This window comes from Oncorhynchus tshawytscha, linkage group LG11, assembly GCF_018296145.1.
Source record: "Oncorhynchus tshawytscha isolate Ot180627B linkage group LG11, Otsh_v2.0, whole genome shotgun sequence".
Lineage (NCBI taxonomy): Eukaryota > Metazoa > Chordata > Actinopteri > Salmoniformes > Salmonidae > Oncorhynchus > Oncorhynchus tshawytscha.
The window spans coordinates 19,592,700-19,609,023 of NC_056439.1; the positions used below are offsets into that span (position 1 = coordinate 19,592,700).

General features: G+C 41.2%; 2 protein-coding genes across 3 annotated transcripts in view; both read left to right on the forward strand.

Annotated features, from left to right (window-relative positions):
• Positions 1–6,877, forward strand: part of LOC112262291 (gamma-aminobutyric acid receptor subunit rho-2-like) — a 28,549-nt gene extending 21,672 nt beyond the window's left edge. Inside the window, exons 5-9 of the mRNA XM_024437974.2 lie at positions 2,291–2,373; positions 2,643–2,783; positions 3,087–3,239; positions 5,172–5,392; positions 5,701–6,877. Of these exons, the coding sequence (XP_024293742.1) occupies positions 2,291–2,373; positions 2,643–2,783; positions 3,087–3,239; positions 5,172–5,392; positions 5,701–6,051 (949 nt within the window). The 3' untranslated portion in view covers positions 6,052–6,877. The remainder of the gene's footprint in view (positions 1–2,290; positions 2,374–2,642; positions 2,784–3,086; positions 3,240–5,171; positions 5,393–5,700) is intronic.
• A 1,265-nt stretch (positions 6,878–8,142) lies between these two features.
• Positions 8,143–16,324, forward strand: part of LOC112261566 (nesprin-3) — a 43,303-nt gene continuing 35,121 nt past the window's right edge. The window contains exons 1-2 of one of the 2 annotated variants that reach the window (XM_024437002.2): positions 8,143–8,297; positions 9,891–10,046. In XM_024437002.2, coding sequence (XP_024292770.1) covers positions 9,903–10,046 — 144 coding nt within the window. In that variant the 5' untranslated portion in view covers positions 8,143–8,297; positions 9,891–9,902. The remainder of the gene's footprint in view (positions 8,298–9,890; positions 10,047–16,324) is intronic. The other variant, XM_024437003.2, reaches the window with a different exon arrangement.

Genomic DNA, 16,324 nt, shown 5'->3' on the forward strand with positions numbered 1-16,324 from the left:
TGTAAAGTTACCGGAATTTCGCAACCTTATGGTATGGATGGAATGGGATGGAGCAAAAGCCTTCACACACTGGGGCCTTCCCTTGCCAGGATTCGCCTCCCCTGCTACAAAGTGATCGACTGGGATTATGAATTTAGCTGTTGACATGTAAGAACGAAATGTAATCAGTTTAGAATGTTAATTAGTATCCTACATTTTAATATTAAAAATAACATGGTTCTGTGCAGGATGTATGATGACATCTAGACAAGAAGATTAATTTGCATTTTGCTTCTGTTTGTTAAGATTTGAAATGTGCTTCTGGCAGATATTTAAAAAAATCAGTTTTTGAAAACTAGGCCAAAGTGTGAAGGTACTACTAAGTTGTTGGTTATGCCAGATTGTTCTATTATGCTTCCAAAAGTCATTCACCAGACATTGGATGCACAAATTGTGTTCTAATGGGTTGAGAACATGTTTATTGTTATTCATGAAAGTGGCCCTGTTTTTTCAGACCATCTACAAAACTCAGCAAAAAAAGAAACGTCCCTTTTTCAGGACTCTGTCTTTCAAAGATCATTGTAAAAATCCAAATAACTTCACAGATCTTCATTGTAAAGGGGTTAAACACTGTTTCCCATGCTTGTTCAATGAACCATGAACAATTAAAGAACATGCACCTGTTGAACGGTCGTTAAGACACTAACATTTTACAGACGGTAGGCAATTAATAAGGTCACAGTTATGAAAACTTAGGCCACTAAAGAGGCCTTTCTACTGACTCTGAAAAACACAAAAAGAAAGATGCCCAGGGTCTCTGCTCATCCGCGTGAACGTGCCTTAGGCATGCTGCAAGGAGGCATGAGGACTGCAGATGTGGCCAGGGCAATAAATTGCAATGTCCGTACTGTGAGACGCCTAAGACAGCGCTACAGGGAGACAGGATGGACAGCTGATCATCCTCGCAGTGGCAGACCACGTGTAACAACACCTGCACAGGATCGGTACATCCAAACATCACACCTGCGGTACAGGAAAGCAACTGCCCGAGTTACACCAGGAACGCACAATCCCTCCATCAGTGCTCAGACTGTCCACAATAGGCTGAGAGAGGCTGGACTGAGGGCTTGTAGGCCTGTTGTAAGGCAGGTCCTCACCAGACATCAACAGGAACAACGTCACCTATGGGCACAAACTCACCGTCGCTGGACCAGACAGGACTGGCAAAAAGTGCTCTTCACTGACGGGTCGTGGTTTTGTCTCACCAGGGGTGATGGTCGGATTCACGTTTATCGTAGACGGAGTGGGCGTTACAGTGAGGCCTGTACTCTTGAGCGGGATCGATTTGGTGGTGGAGAGTCCGTCATGGTCTGGGGCGGTGTGTAACAGTATCATCGGACTGAGCTTGTTGTCATTGCAGGCAATCTCAACGCTGTGCGTTACAGGGAAGACATCCTCCTCCCTCATGTGGTACCCTTCCTGCATGACCCTCCAGCATGACAATGCCACGAGCCATACTGCTCGTTCTGTGCATGATTTCCTGCAAGACAGGAATGTCAGTGTTCTGTCATGGCCAGCGAAGAGCCCGGATCTCAATCCCATTGAGCATGTCTGGGACCGGAGGGTGAGGGCTAGGGCCATTCCCCCCAGAAATGTCCAGGAACTTGCAGGTGCCTTGGTGGAAGAGTGGGGTAACATCTCACAGCAAGAACTGGCAAATCGTTGCAGTTCATGAGGAGGAGATGCACTGCAGTACTTAATGCAGCTGGTGGCCACACCAGATACTGACTGTTACTTTTGAATTTGACCCCCCCTTTGTTCAGGGACACATTATTCAATTTCTGTTAGTCACGTCTGTGGAACTTGTTCAGTTTGTCTCAGTCATTGAATCTTATGTTCATACAAATATTTACATGTTAAGTTTGCTGAAAATAAACACAGTTGACAGTGAGAGGACGTTTCTTTTTCTGCTGAGTTTACATAGTTATAATCGGTATTGAATTGGTTGTATGGAATAATAAGGACAACAGAAAGGACCAACTTCATTTGGTGTTGTAAATAGGTGATGGTGTATGTAGTAGTGAGTCCGCACTCAAAAAATGTGATTTTCAAAGTTATGTCATGCTATTTATTTATTACAAAAGGCAAAAAGAGAAAGTACCATACAACTTTGAAAATCTTGTGCTAGAATACAATAACTTTTTTGAGTGCGGACCCTCTACAAGAACCTTATGTGTTGCAAACAGGCTCATAGAGGAATCTTAGGTTAGTTGATGTCACATCATGGATCTGTGTTGTCCTTACTGTACAGGGTGACAGTGACCGCAGCCTGTAACATGGACTTCAGCCGCTTTCCTCTGGACACCCAGACCTGCTCACTGGAGCTGGAGAGCTGTGAGTAACTGTCATCAACTACTATTAAGGCTGATACTGTCAGAACTTCTCACAATTTTAATAAGGAGATGAATCCTAACTTAGATACACACACACACACACACACACACAAATCTCCATTTGACATCAAAAGATGATGTATTCAAATGCCTACGATATCTCTAGTTAGGATTTTTCCCACTGGGCACAACATTTAGTATTTTTTACTATAGTAAATACACAAACAGAACAATATTATGGAGAATATATCTAATGTTTGTGCTCCCCAGATGCTTATACGGATGAGGACCTGATGCTGTACTGGAAGAGTGGGGATGAGTCCTTGAGTACGGACGACCGTATCTCCCTTTCTCAGTTCCTCATCCAGAAGTTCCACACCACCTCTCACCTGGCGTTCTACAGCAGCACAGGTACACTAAACCACATTACATTACAGTGCAGTACAGTACAATTAAGACGGCAGATCAATGTTACAGACACATAGGGTAATTTTGGTTGAGCTAAATGTATTGACTAAGATTAGGGATCACGATCAGTGGTCAATTAGGTATTGGCACAGGGATCAACCACACTACATGATTTGAGTTAACTCCAATACACAGTCATTTAAGTCATCATCATCACAATAACCACATGGAGGGAATCATAAGCATTGACATTCCCATGATATTATTGACCCATACTTTCCTTTGGTTTTGTGTCCTCCTGTACAGGCTGGTACAATCGTCTGTACATCAACTTTACCCTGCGGAGACACATCTTCTTCTTCCTGCTTCAGACCTACTTCCCTGCCACCCTCATGGTCATGCTGTCCTGGGTGTCCTTCTGGATCGACCGCAGGGCCGTCCCAGCCCGCGTCTCGCTGGGTAAAATTATGGTGGTGCTACCAATAGCTCAGAAGTCTTACAGTTTGTCGTCTCTAGCGCTGCTTATTCCCCTCATTGTCAAATTTCTGGAATTTGGTGGTATTGTGTAAGTATCACAATGGTTTTCAGCGTCGAGCCTTGAACAATAAAGCCCTCTTTGTCAGACCTAATGAAGATATATTGGTGTTGTACGATTACAAGAAAGAATACATATTCTAAAATACTCAGATACTTATAGAAATGTCTGAACTCTATTCTGGTAGCCCCCATTCCATATATAGTTGAAGTCAGAAGTTTACATGCACTTTAGCCAAATACATTTAAACTCAGTTTTTCACAATCCCTGACATTTAATCTTAGTAAAAATTCCCTGTTTTAGGTCAGTTAGGATCACCACTTTATTTTAAGAATGTGAAATGTCAGAATAATAGAGAATTATTCATTTCAGCTCTTATTTCTTTCATCACATTCCCAGTGCATCAGAAGTTTACATACACTCAATTACTATTTTGTAACATTGCCTTTAAATTGTTTAACTTGGGTCAAACATTTCAGGTAGCTTTCCACAAGCTTCCCAAAATAATTTGGGTGAATTTTGGCCCATTCCTCCTGACAGAGCTGGTGTAACTGAGTCAGGTTTGTAGGCTACCTTGCTCACACTCTTTTTCAGTTCTGCCCACACCTTTTCTATAGGATTGAGGTCAGGGCTTTGTGATACCACTCCAAAACCTTGACTTTGTTGTCCTTGAGCCATTTTGCTTCAACTTTGGAAGTATGCTTGAGGTCATTGTCCATTTGGAAGACCCATTTGCGACTAAGCTTTAACTTCCTGACTGATGTCTTGAGATGTTGCTTCAATATATCCACATAATTTTCCTACCTCATGATGCTGTCTATTTTGGGAACTGCACCGGTCCCTCCTGCAGCAAAGCAGCCCCACAATATGATGCTGCCACTCCCATGCTTCACGGTTGGGATGGTGTTTTTCGGCTTGCAAGCCTTCTTCTTTTTCCTCCAAACATAACGATAGTCATTATGGCCAAACAGTTCTATTTTTGTTTCATCAGACCAGAGGACATTTCTCCAAAATGTACCATCTTTGTCCCCATGTGCAGTTGCAAACCGTAGTCTGGCTTTTTAATGGAGGTTTTTGAGCATTGTTATGTCGATATAGGACTCATTTTACTGTGGATATTGATACTTTTGTACCCGTTTCCTCCAGCATCTTCAAGGTCCTTTGCTGTTGTTCTGGGATTTATTTGCACATTTCGCACCAAAGTACGTTCATCTCTAGGAGACAGACTGCGTCTCCTTCCTGAGCGGTATGACGGCTGTGTGGTCCCATGGTGTTTATACTTGCGTACTATCATTTGTACAGATGAACGTGGTACCTTCAGGCATTTGTAAATTGCTCCCAAGGATGAAACAGACATGTGAAGGTCTACAATTAGTTTCACTGAGGTCTTGGCTGATTTCTTTCGATTTTCCCATGATGTCAAGCAAAGAGGCACTGAGTTTGAAGGTAGGCCTTGAAATACATCCACAGGTACACCTCCAATTGACTCAAATGATGTCAATTAGCCTATCAGAAGCTTCTAAAGCCATGACATCATTTTCTGGAATTTTCCAAGCTGTTTAAAGGCACAGGCAACTTAGTGTATGTAAACTCCTGACCCACTGGAATTGTGATACAGTGAATTATAAGTAAAATAATCTGTCTGTAAACAATTGTTTGAAAAATTACTTGTATCATGCACAAGTCCTAACCGACTTGCAAAAACTATAGTTCGTTAACAAGAAATTTGTTGAGTGGTTGAAAAATTAGTTTTCATGACTCCAACCTAAGTGTATGTACACTTCCAACACTAACTGTACATATTTTTAATCCAACAGATTTGAGCTTTTGCTATTTCCTTCTTTTTTCCACTGCAGGTATCACCACAGTGCTCACCATGTCCACCATCATTACTGGAGTGAACGCCTCCATGCCCAGAGTGTCCTACATCAAGGCTGTGGACATCTACCTGTGGGTCAGCTTTGTGTTTGTCTTCCTATCCGTGCTGGAGTACGCTGCCGTCAACTACCTGTCCACCGTGCAGGACCGCAGGGAACGTAAGATGAGAGACGAGATAAGAGAAAGGGCCAGGTCACAGGTAATGAGATGCTACCATCGTACTGTGCATATAAGACACTTTTCAAAGAGTAACTGAATATCTCTTGTGAATACAGTTTGCTCTTAATTTCACGCAACTCGGTGGGACTGCGAGACACTGCTGACACATTTCTTCCTCTTCTGTCTTAGGGCCTAACTTAACACATGCTAACACATGAATGTTTGGTCAAATGTCTCATTGACATGCATGATTTTAAAAAAATGACAGGCATGCATCTCAAGTTAGTTTAGATGCATTTTTCCTGCCATAACCTCGGTCTTCCCTTTACCTTCTCTCCTTTCCTGCAGTCGCTGCCCTGCACCTGTGGCATGTCCCAGACCAGGACCATGATATTAGACGGGAACTACAGCGAGGCGGACACCAACAGCCTGGCCGGCTACACCTCGGGAACTATGGTGTCCGAGGAGGATGTGGAGATGCCACATGAGGTGATGAACGAGAAGCAGACTCCTGGGGAGCACATGGTGGTCCACCTGTCTGTCAGTAGCGAGTCCACAACCACCAAGAAGAAAGGTATCCGTGCCCTCAAAATTATCCAGAATACACATGCCATCGACAAGTACTCCAGGATGTTATTCCCTGGCTCCTATATCCTATTCAACTTCATCTACTGGTGTTCATACTGCATAGGAGCGTAGGTTCTACTGTATAGGTGCAGTATGGGCCCTGGTCAAAAGTAATGCACTACGTATTGAATAGGGTGCCATTTTGGGACACAGACTATGTTTATCATACGACTGTGTTTAACACACTCGCCATGGACAAGAGAAAGGCTAAGAGAGACCGCTATTGGGGTTTACATGGACATTTTGATACTAATATTTGGATGGACTGCTAACTGGTTTGACTTGGGTACTGGCCCATATGAGACTGATCCAAATGGGTTTATGTTTATTATGTATATTAAGGTAAGTGTGACTCACTCACGAATGACGAGGGAGATTGCGAAAGTCTGAGAGACGGAGACTGAGTTATATGTGGATATTTGGCACTGATGGACAAAGAGAAAAGCCTCAGAGAGAGAGACCGAGACAGTCTTCATCATCCCACTGTAGTTTGTGAATTTCTGTCAATCGATTCCACAGGTTGATTCATAGTTCTGCAAGTACGTATCAGCTGTTGTTTAAAAACTATTTTGTCCAAATAACTATAATTTCAAGTCTTTTGTACTCTGGGCTTGGCATTTGACAACAGAGGTGTGTCTACAATGTTGTTAGCTTTTCATTCAGGTCTATTTGGCATTCAGGTCTAAGTACCAGTTCAGTCTGTTGAAACAGCTCAGTGTTTAACAGAGTTGAGTTTAATGGTTGCGTACAAAATGGCACCCTATACTCTTTATAACGGACTACTCTGGGCAAAAGTAGTGCACTATATAGGAAATAGGGTGCCATTTGGGATGGACATGATGCTTTGGATTAGAGAATCTGCTACGTACATATGTGAAATGTTATGATGCAATATACTAGTGTGTATATATATATATATATATGATACCTCTCATATGGTCATTATTGTATGGTTCAAGTGAGGTCTTAGTGGTGCTAAAACAGCTGTGAAGTCATTTAAAGCACAACAGTAACAATAATGTAGAGCATTTCAAGCTGTGAACAACAGTTACTGGGACATTTGTAGCTTACTGTGTAAAGGAACTGAGGAATTGTATATAGATATGTATTTTCCTTTCTCTGATACCTCTCATATGGTCATTATTGTATGGTTATATGCCATTGTAAAAAAATAATTTAGGCCTACAATGTAAATGTATAAATCTAAAAACAAATACCTTGTATCGTGCCACTGTAGCACTTAATAAAGATTTGGGAAATGAATTACATGTTTAAAAACATCTAAGGTGTCCCATGCCATCGTACCTTAACAAGCTACAGCCACAAAAGGCAACACATGGCTTTGCTTGAGATATTGACCTTAAATGTACAGTATAGAAGATTTTTGCCTAAAACTAAATATACTTTTATTTTGAGCACTAGAGGCTTTAATAGTCCGGTGAGAAGCTGCAACCCTAAAATTAGATGAACGATTCTATTTTCATTCTAATTACGTGGCTGGAACAGCTTTTAGTAAACATGTTTTTTTTGTCAATGTGTGAGCAGAAATTGGCTTTAAGTAAATGCAGCTGTAGGCTTTCTTCACTAGACAAGTTCGCATTAGTTTTGTGAAACCATAATACTACTTTAGCCATTCCATTTTGAATAGGGAGTCACTACAGGAAACTATTTTCCTGTATCACCATGTAGATATTTTTCATTATGAAAATAAAATTTATTGTATAATTTGGTGGTATTAAAATATTATTGGTGAAATGTGTTTTATATGTTGCTGTTAGCATTTCTGTTCTGTTTGTTGCAAGCATTACAACTGTTCAGACTATTAAACTTCCCTCCTCCCCTGGCTCCTGCCTCCTATTTAATTTACTGGTGTTCCTACTGTATAGGAGCAGTATGGCTATGGGAGCCTGGTGAATTGTGTGCCATTTGGGACGCTGACAATGTTGTTCATACTAGTGTGTTTAACACACAGCCAAGGACAAGAGGGACTGAAATTGGTGTCCCCTTCTCTCTCTCACACACACACACACACTTGCTCTGTCAATCAGACTGAGTCGAGAAGAACACCGTATCTGTCTAGCTCTTCAGCGCGCGCCTTTCCGTTTGAATTGTTGACGTAATACGCTCACGCCCCACGATTATCAATTGCTCTGCGGATTTGCTGCTCTCGTCTGGCTAAATCCGCTAAGGTTAGGCTATGCAGCTATCGCAGAGGCCTCTCCTACACTTCCTGCGTTATGCTAGAAGTTTACAGTGCATATTAGGTCATTTGTGGACAGGAACGCTAGCTGTTACTTTCACCAAATGCACAGGAATCGGTAAGTCATTTCATATCGTCTATTTCGGTTATTGCTGGGCTGTTCATGTTATGGTTATTTGTACCTTAAATAGCATGATGACAAATGTATTATGGGCTCCATCGTCACAATGTCACGTTGTCAGACTTCAGTAGTATCCTATTATGGATAGACATTTCCCTTTTGTAGACCTATATCACAAAATATGTGAAGTCGAAGTCTCTATTTATTAATATAGGGTTGAAAACGTCCCGAAATAGCTTGCCGTTTCAGTCGTAGGGCTATTTCCATAAAATAGATTTGGATACAGGCAAATGATCAAGTCTTGGGGCAAAGATTGCAGATCCGAATCGTTTCAGTCAATATACAATTATAAAGTCACTGGGGAGCGATGCAATGTAACGTTAGTGAGGACGTGAAAGATATCAATCATGTTGCAAGTCCGTTTACGAAGCGTGAGCTGTCAAAAAACAGATGGCGGGGCGGGAGTAACTTACCCGTAAACTCTGAAAGTACGTTTAAAGTTTAGTCTATTCGACTATTATTGGCTTTGAAACGTAGGTAAAGTTGACTTTCTCCATTAATATAGCGCTTACATTTTTACTATATGTTTTCTTTCCATTTTTCTGTTACTCTATATTGTGGCTCGTTAGAGAACATACAACAAGAGGCACAGTTTAGTATAACTTCCCTAAAAGGGGTATACGTGGGGAGTTTTGATCTGTCGGGGAAAATGAGTCACTCAGAAAAATGAGTTTGGCTTCATTTTCTGACCTGTGGAGAAAAAAAGAAAGAGCTGTGGTGCCCATGCCTTCAGACCACCCCTTCTTTCCTTCCTAACATTGCGTTATCATGACTAGGCCTACAAGTCACACTATTCTAGTCAAGGATTTCAATCCCCTTGAGAGAGGAGCCTAGTAGAAACAAAGATTTCTGTGTTTTTAAAAGCACTTTTTTTTTTACAGACATCACAAGAACAAAGGTCTGCAGCGAGACTGATTAAGCCATCGTGACAAATACACCTTATTACACTATAAGTATCATTGATATGTAAACACACACTCAGCAAGTATGCAAATACATACATATGCTATATTGTCTGGTGAGTGCAATAACGGAACACCCTCATTACTTCAAACCAGGAGTCAACAGTGCACCACTGACTGAAGTATGAGGATTACATCAGTTCAACGATTTATTTTGTGGTGGTGTCTCCTTGAAACAGATATGTTGTGGTAGATCCTCCCTAGTAAGGTATTGCCAATCTTCTCTAAAGAAACCGACGAACCAAGAAGTAGGCCTAGACCTATTGTTGTTGTGTAGTTTTACTCACAGAAAAACAACATGAAGCAGTATAATTTCTCTTCTGTGTTGTGGCCATGTTGAGAGTATAGATTATTTGATGAATTGTGGGAAAATTGTGACTGACTGACCTACAAATAATGAGTAGGTATTTATGATGCAAGGTGATTTGTTGATCAGTCAATCTTCAGTCTCCTATTTTGGCTGCCATGCCAAACAAGCCCATCTCCAGTCCATCACCTGACTAACCTTCAGTTACCAATGCACTATATACAGACTAAACCTCTCTCTCCTCTCTGTGTTTCGCCTCAGTCTGGCTCCCACATGACTGAGCAGGAGCAGCAGGAGTTTATTGATAGCCTGGAGGCAGTTCAGTCCTGGATACATGTCGTTCAGGAGAGGCTCCGGGTCAATGACAACACCCAGGGCCCCCGAGCAGCCCTGCAGGCCAGGCTCAGAGAGACAGAGGTGAAACCTAACCACTGACACAGAACTCTAACCAGGGATGGGAATAAATTACAGTTACAAAATATAACTACAAAATACCTGAAAGACCAATGTATCAAAATAAAAGATACTTTTGTATTTAATTCAAATGCATGTATTTTAAATTACAAAATAGATTTGCAAGTAGCTGGCTGAACAGCAACATTCTTAGTAACAGTTAGAGAAAAGTTGCTTTTTTGCTTTTACTGTGATATGTCGTTTATCTACCTTAGTTGAATGCACTGTCACTCTGGATAAGATTGGCCTTGTTTCTGGGCGGAGCTCATTAGAGAAACTCAGAATGCTTTGAAATTTTTACATATAGTTACAGTGCATTCACAGTGTTCAGACCCCTTGACTTTTTCCACATTTTGTTATGTTAGCCTTATTCTTAAGTTGATTAAATAGTTTTCTACCCCTCAATCTACACACAATACCCCTTAATGACAAAGCAAAAACAGGTTTTTAGATTTTAAAATGTAAATGTGATATTTAAAAAAAATAATAATAATAATAAAAATTTATACATAAGTATTCAGACACTTTACTCAGTACTTTGTTGAAGCAACTTTGTCAGCGATTACAGCCTTGAGTCTTCTTAGCACACCTGTATTTGGGGAGTTTCTCCCATTCTTCTGTGCGGATCTTCTCAAGCTCTGTCAGGTTGGATGGGGAGCATCTCTGCACAGCTATTTTCAGGTCTCTCCAGAGATGTTTGATCAGGTTCAAGTCTGGGCTCTGGCTGGGCCATTCAAGGACATTCAGAGACTTGTCCCGAAACCACTCCTGCATTGTGTTGGCTGTGTGCTTAGGGTTGTTGTCCTCTTTGAAGGTGAACCGTTGCCCCCAGTCTGAGGTCCTGAGCGCTCTGGAGCAGGTTTTCATCAAGGATTTCTCTGTACTTTGCTCTGTTAATTTTCCCCTCTATCCCGACTAGTCTCCCAGACCCTGAAAATGAAAAACTTTCCCACAGCTTAATGCTGCCACCACCATGCTTCACGGTATTGATGGTATTGGCAAGGTTATGAGCGGTGCCTGCTTTCTTCCAGATGTGACGCTTGACATTCAGGCCGAAGAGTTCAATCTTGGTTTCATCACAATAGAGAATCTTGTTTCTCATGGTCTGAGAGTCCTTTAGGTGCATTTTGGCAAATTCAAAGCAGGCTGTCATGTGGCTTTCTACTCAGGAGTAGCTGCCATCTGGCCACTATCATAAAGGGCTGATTGGTGGAGTGCTGCAGAGATGGTTGTCCTTCTGGAAGGTTCTCCCATCTCCACAGAGGATCTTGTCCAATCAATTGAATTTACCACAGATGGACTCCAATCAAGTTGTAGAAACAGCTCAATGGTGATTAATGGAACAGGATGCACCTGAGCTCAATTTAAAGTCTCATAGCAAAGGGTCTGAAATACTGAAGTAAATAAGGTATTTCTATTATTTATTTATTTTTAATACATTTGCAAACATTCCTAAACTGTTTTTGTTTTGTTATTATGGGGTTTTGTGTGTAGATTGATTTAATCTATTTTTAGAACAAGACCATAACCAGTGGAGGCTGCTGAGGGGAGAACGGCTCATAATAATGGCTGTAACGGAGCAAATGGAATGGCATCGAAACCATAAGTTTGATGTATTTGATACCATTCCACTGATTCTGCTCCAGTCATTACCATGAGCCGTTCTCCCCAATTAAGGTGCCACCAACCTCCTGTAACGTAACATAATGTGGAAAAAAGTGAACGGGTCTGAATACTTTCCGAATGCACTGTAACGTACCAGATGCTCTTATCACAACATAGTGCGATCAGACATTTGATACCAATGCAGGCTGAAAGGGGGCCACAAAATTGTGAACCACTATGGGGGAAATGGTATAGAAAAGTATTTTGAAAATGCATATTACAGCTTTTGAAAGTGTCTTGCATTGGAGATGCAGAATGCATTGGAGTGTAGTTCAGCTGGGTGTAATTCAACATACAAAATACTCCCAGTCTCTGACCCCAACTAACCACTGACACTGTTTTAGGAGATGATGTGAGCAAAACTCAGCCCTAACTAACCAGTCATACTTGCTCAGAGGGGAAAGAGGTGAGACCAAACCCTAACTGCTGAATCAAATCAAATCAAATTGATTTATATAGCCCTTCGTACATCAGCTGATATCTCAAAGTGCTGTACAGAAACCCAGCCTAATGAGGGTCAAAGACGTGTTTCACACTATTCAGCCAGTCTGAACCATTCTGTGCAGGCTCAGATAAGTCTCTTCAAATTGTCCTTTCCAACATGGCTGTTATGACTGCCCTCAACCGATCTCTCACCTTTAACTCCTGTAATACAGTGGTATGTGACACCAGAGTCCAGTTTTCCTTTTTCGTTCAGATGCTTCCACCACTCACTCAGTTTCATTGCCCCCAAGGGACGCTTCTGTATACTTTTTAAATTGTTTAATATATATTTTATATATATATATATATATATATATCACACACAGTTGAAGTCGTAAGTTTACATACACTTAGTTTGGTGTCATGAAAACTTGTTTTTCAACCACTCCACAAATCTCTTGTTAACAAACTATAGTTTTGGCAAGTTGGTTAGGATATCTACTTTGTGCATGACATTTTTCCAACAAATGTTTACAGACCGATTATTTCACTCATAATGCACTGTATCACAATTCCAGTGGGTCAGAAGTTTACATACACTAAGTTGACTGTGCATTTAAACAGCTTGGAAAATTCCAGAAAATGATGTAATGGCTTTAGAAGCTTCTGATAGGCTAATTGACATAATTTGAGTCAATTGAGGTGTACTTGTGGATGCATTTCAAGGCCTACTTTCAAACTCAGTGCCTCTTTGCTTGACATCATGGGAAAATCTAAAGAAATCAGCTAAGACTTCAGAAAATAAATGGTATACCTCCGCAAGTATGATTCATCCTTGGGAGCGATTTCCAAACGCCTGAAGGTACCACGTTCATCTGTACATACGATAGTACGCAAGTATAAACACCATGGGACCATGCAGCCGTCATACCGCTCAGGAAGGAGACGCGTTCTGTCTCCTAGAGATGAACGTACTTGGGTGCGAGAAGTGCAAATCAATCCCAGAACAACAGCAAAGGACCTTGTGGAGATGTTGGAGGAAACGGGTACAAAAGTATCAATATCCACAGTAAAACAAGTCCTATATCGACAACCTGAAAGGCCAGTCAGCAAGCAAGAAGCCACTGCTTCAAAACCTCCATTAATAAAAGCCAGACTACAGTTTGCAACTGCACATGGGGACAAAGATGGTAGTCTTCGGAGAAATGTCCTCTGGTCTGATGAAACAAAAATAGTTTGGCCATAATGACTATCGTTTTGTTTGGAGGAAAAAGGGGGACGCTTGCAAGCCGAAGAACACCATCCCAACTGTGAAGCACGAGGGTGGCAGCATCATGTTGTGGGGGTGCTTTGCTGCAGTAGGGACTGGTGCACGTCACAAAATAGATGGCATCATGAGGAGGGGAAATGTTGCTTCAATATATCCACATCATCTCCAGACATCAGTCAGGAAGTTAAAGCTTGGTCACAAATGGGTCTTCCAAATGGACAATGACCCCAAGCATACTTCCAAAGTTGTGGCAAAATGGCTCAAGGACTACAATGTCAAGGTATTGGAGTGGCCATCACAAAGCTCTGACCTCAACCTATAGACCATTTGTGGGCAGAACTGAAAAAGTGTGTGCGAGCAAAGAGGCCTACAAACCTGACTCAGTTACACCAGTTCTGTCAGGAGGAACGGGACAAAATTCACCCAACTCATTTTTGGGAAGCTTGTGGAAGGCTACCTGAAACGTTTGACCCAAGTTAAGCAATTGAAAGGCAATGCTACCAAATACTAATTGAGTGTATGTAAACTTCTGACCCACTGGGAATGTGTCGAAAGAAATAATAGCTGAAATGAATAATTCTCTCCTATTTATTCTGACATTTCACATTCTTAAAATAAAGTGGTGATCCTAGCTGACCTAAAACAGTGAATTTTACTCGGATTAAATGTCAGTAATTGTGAAAAACTGGGTTTAAATGTATTTGGCTAAGGTGTATGTAAACTTCCGACTTTGATTGTACATACATACACTCTACTGGTCAAAAGTTTTAGAACTGTCATGCCCTGACCTTAGAGCCTTTTTATGTCTCTATTTGGTTTGGTCAGGGTGTGATTTGGGGTGGGTATTCTATGTTTTTGTTTTCTATGATTTTTGTATTTCTATGTTTTGGCTGGGTATGGTTCTCAATCAGGGATAGCTTTCTATTGTTGTCTCTGATTGGTAACCATACTTAGGTAGCCCTTTCCCTCCTTTCAGTGTGGGAAGTTAACTTTGTTTGTGGCACATAGCCTTAAGCTTCACGGTTGTTTTGTATTGTTTATTGTTTTTGTGGGCGTCATCCTAATAAAAGGGAATATGTACGCTCGCCACGCTGCGCTTTGGTCTACTTTATTCGATGGCCGTGACAAGAACACCTACTCATTCAAGGGTTTTTCTTTATTTTCACTATTTTTTACATTGTAGAATAATAGTGAAGACATCAAAACTATGAAATAACACAAATGGAATCATGTAGTAACCAAAAAATGTTTAAACAAATCCAAATGTATTTGAGTCTTCAAATAGCCACCCTTTGCCTTCATGACAGCTTTGCACACTCTTGGCATTCTCTCAACCAGCTTCCATGAGGTAGTCACCTGGAATGCATTTCAATTAAAGTTTCTAAAAAGTTAATGTGTGGAATTCCGTTCCTCAAAACCAATCGGCTGTGTTGTGACAAGGTAGGGGAGATATACAACATATCGCCGTATTTGGTAAAAGTCCAAGTCCATATTATGGGAAGAACAGCTCAAATAAGCAAAGAGAAATGACAGTCCATCATTAATTTAAGACACGAGGGTCAGTCAATCCAGAAAATGTCAAGAACTTTGAAAGTTTCTTCAAGTGCAGTTGCAAAAACCATCAAGTGCTATGATGAAACTGGCTCTCATGAGGACCTCCACAGGAGTGGAAGTCCCAGAGTTACCTGTGCTGGAGAGGATAAGTTCAGTAGAGTTACTAGCCTCAGAAATTGCAGCCCAAATAAATGCTTCAGAGTTCAAATAACAGACACATCTCAACATCAACTGTTCAGAGGAGACTGCTTGAATCAGGCCTTCATGGTCAAATTGCTGCAAAGAAAACACTACTAAAGAACACCAATAAGGAGAAGACTTGCTTTGGCCAAGAAACACGCGCAATGGACATTAGACCGGTGGAAATCTGTCCTTTGGTGTGATGAGTCAAAATTTGAGATTTTTGGTTCCAAGCACCATGTCTTTGTGAGACGTGGTGTAGGTGAACAGATGATCTTCGTATATATATTTCCCACTGTAAAGCTTGGAGGAGGAGGTGTTATGGGTGTGGGGGTGCTTTGCTGCTGACACTGTCTGTGATTTATTTAGAATTCAAGGCACACTTAACCAGCATGGCTACCACAGCATTCTGCAGCGATACGCCATCCTATCTGGTTTGCGCTTAGTCCCATATCATTTGTTTTTCAACAGGACAATGACCCAACACACCTCCAGGCGGTGTAAGGGCTATTTTACGAAGGAGAGTGACGGAGTGCTGCATCAGATGACCTGGCCTCCACAATCCCCCGACCTCAACCCATTTTGAGATGGTTTGGGATGAGTCGGACTGCAGAGTGAAGGAAAAGCAGCCAAAAAGTTCTCAGCATATGTGGGAACTCCTTCAAGACTGTTGAAAAAGCATTCCAGGTGAAGCTGGTTGAGAGAATGCCAAGGGTGTGCAATGCTGTCATCAAGGCAAAGTGTGGCTATTTGACGAATCTCAAATATAAAATATAGTTAAATCAAACACTTTTCTTTGGATACTACATGATTCCATATGTGTTATTTAATAGTTTTGATGTCTTCACTATTATTCTACAAAGTAGAAAATAGTAAAAATATGGAAAACCCCTTGCATGAGTAGATGTTCTAAAACTTTTGGCTGGTAGTGTATATAGTTAGGGTTTCAAAGAGCCGGGAAATTTCCGGAAATTTTCCATGGGAAGTTAAGCCCTGGAATTTGTGGAATTTTGTTTAATTCATAAAAAGTTAGAATTTAACAGTGAACCTTTTTTTGTGGGATACAGGCGAGGCAATTCTAGGTCTTGTTGTATATTTTGGTTAAACTATCCCCAATTCAATGGAATTTCATCCTTCTGCATGCACAGTG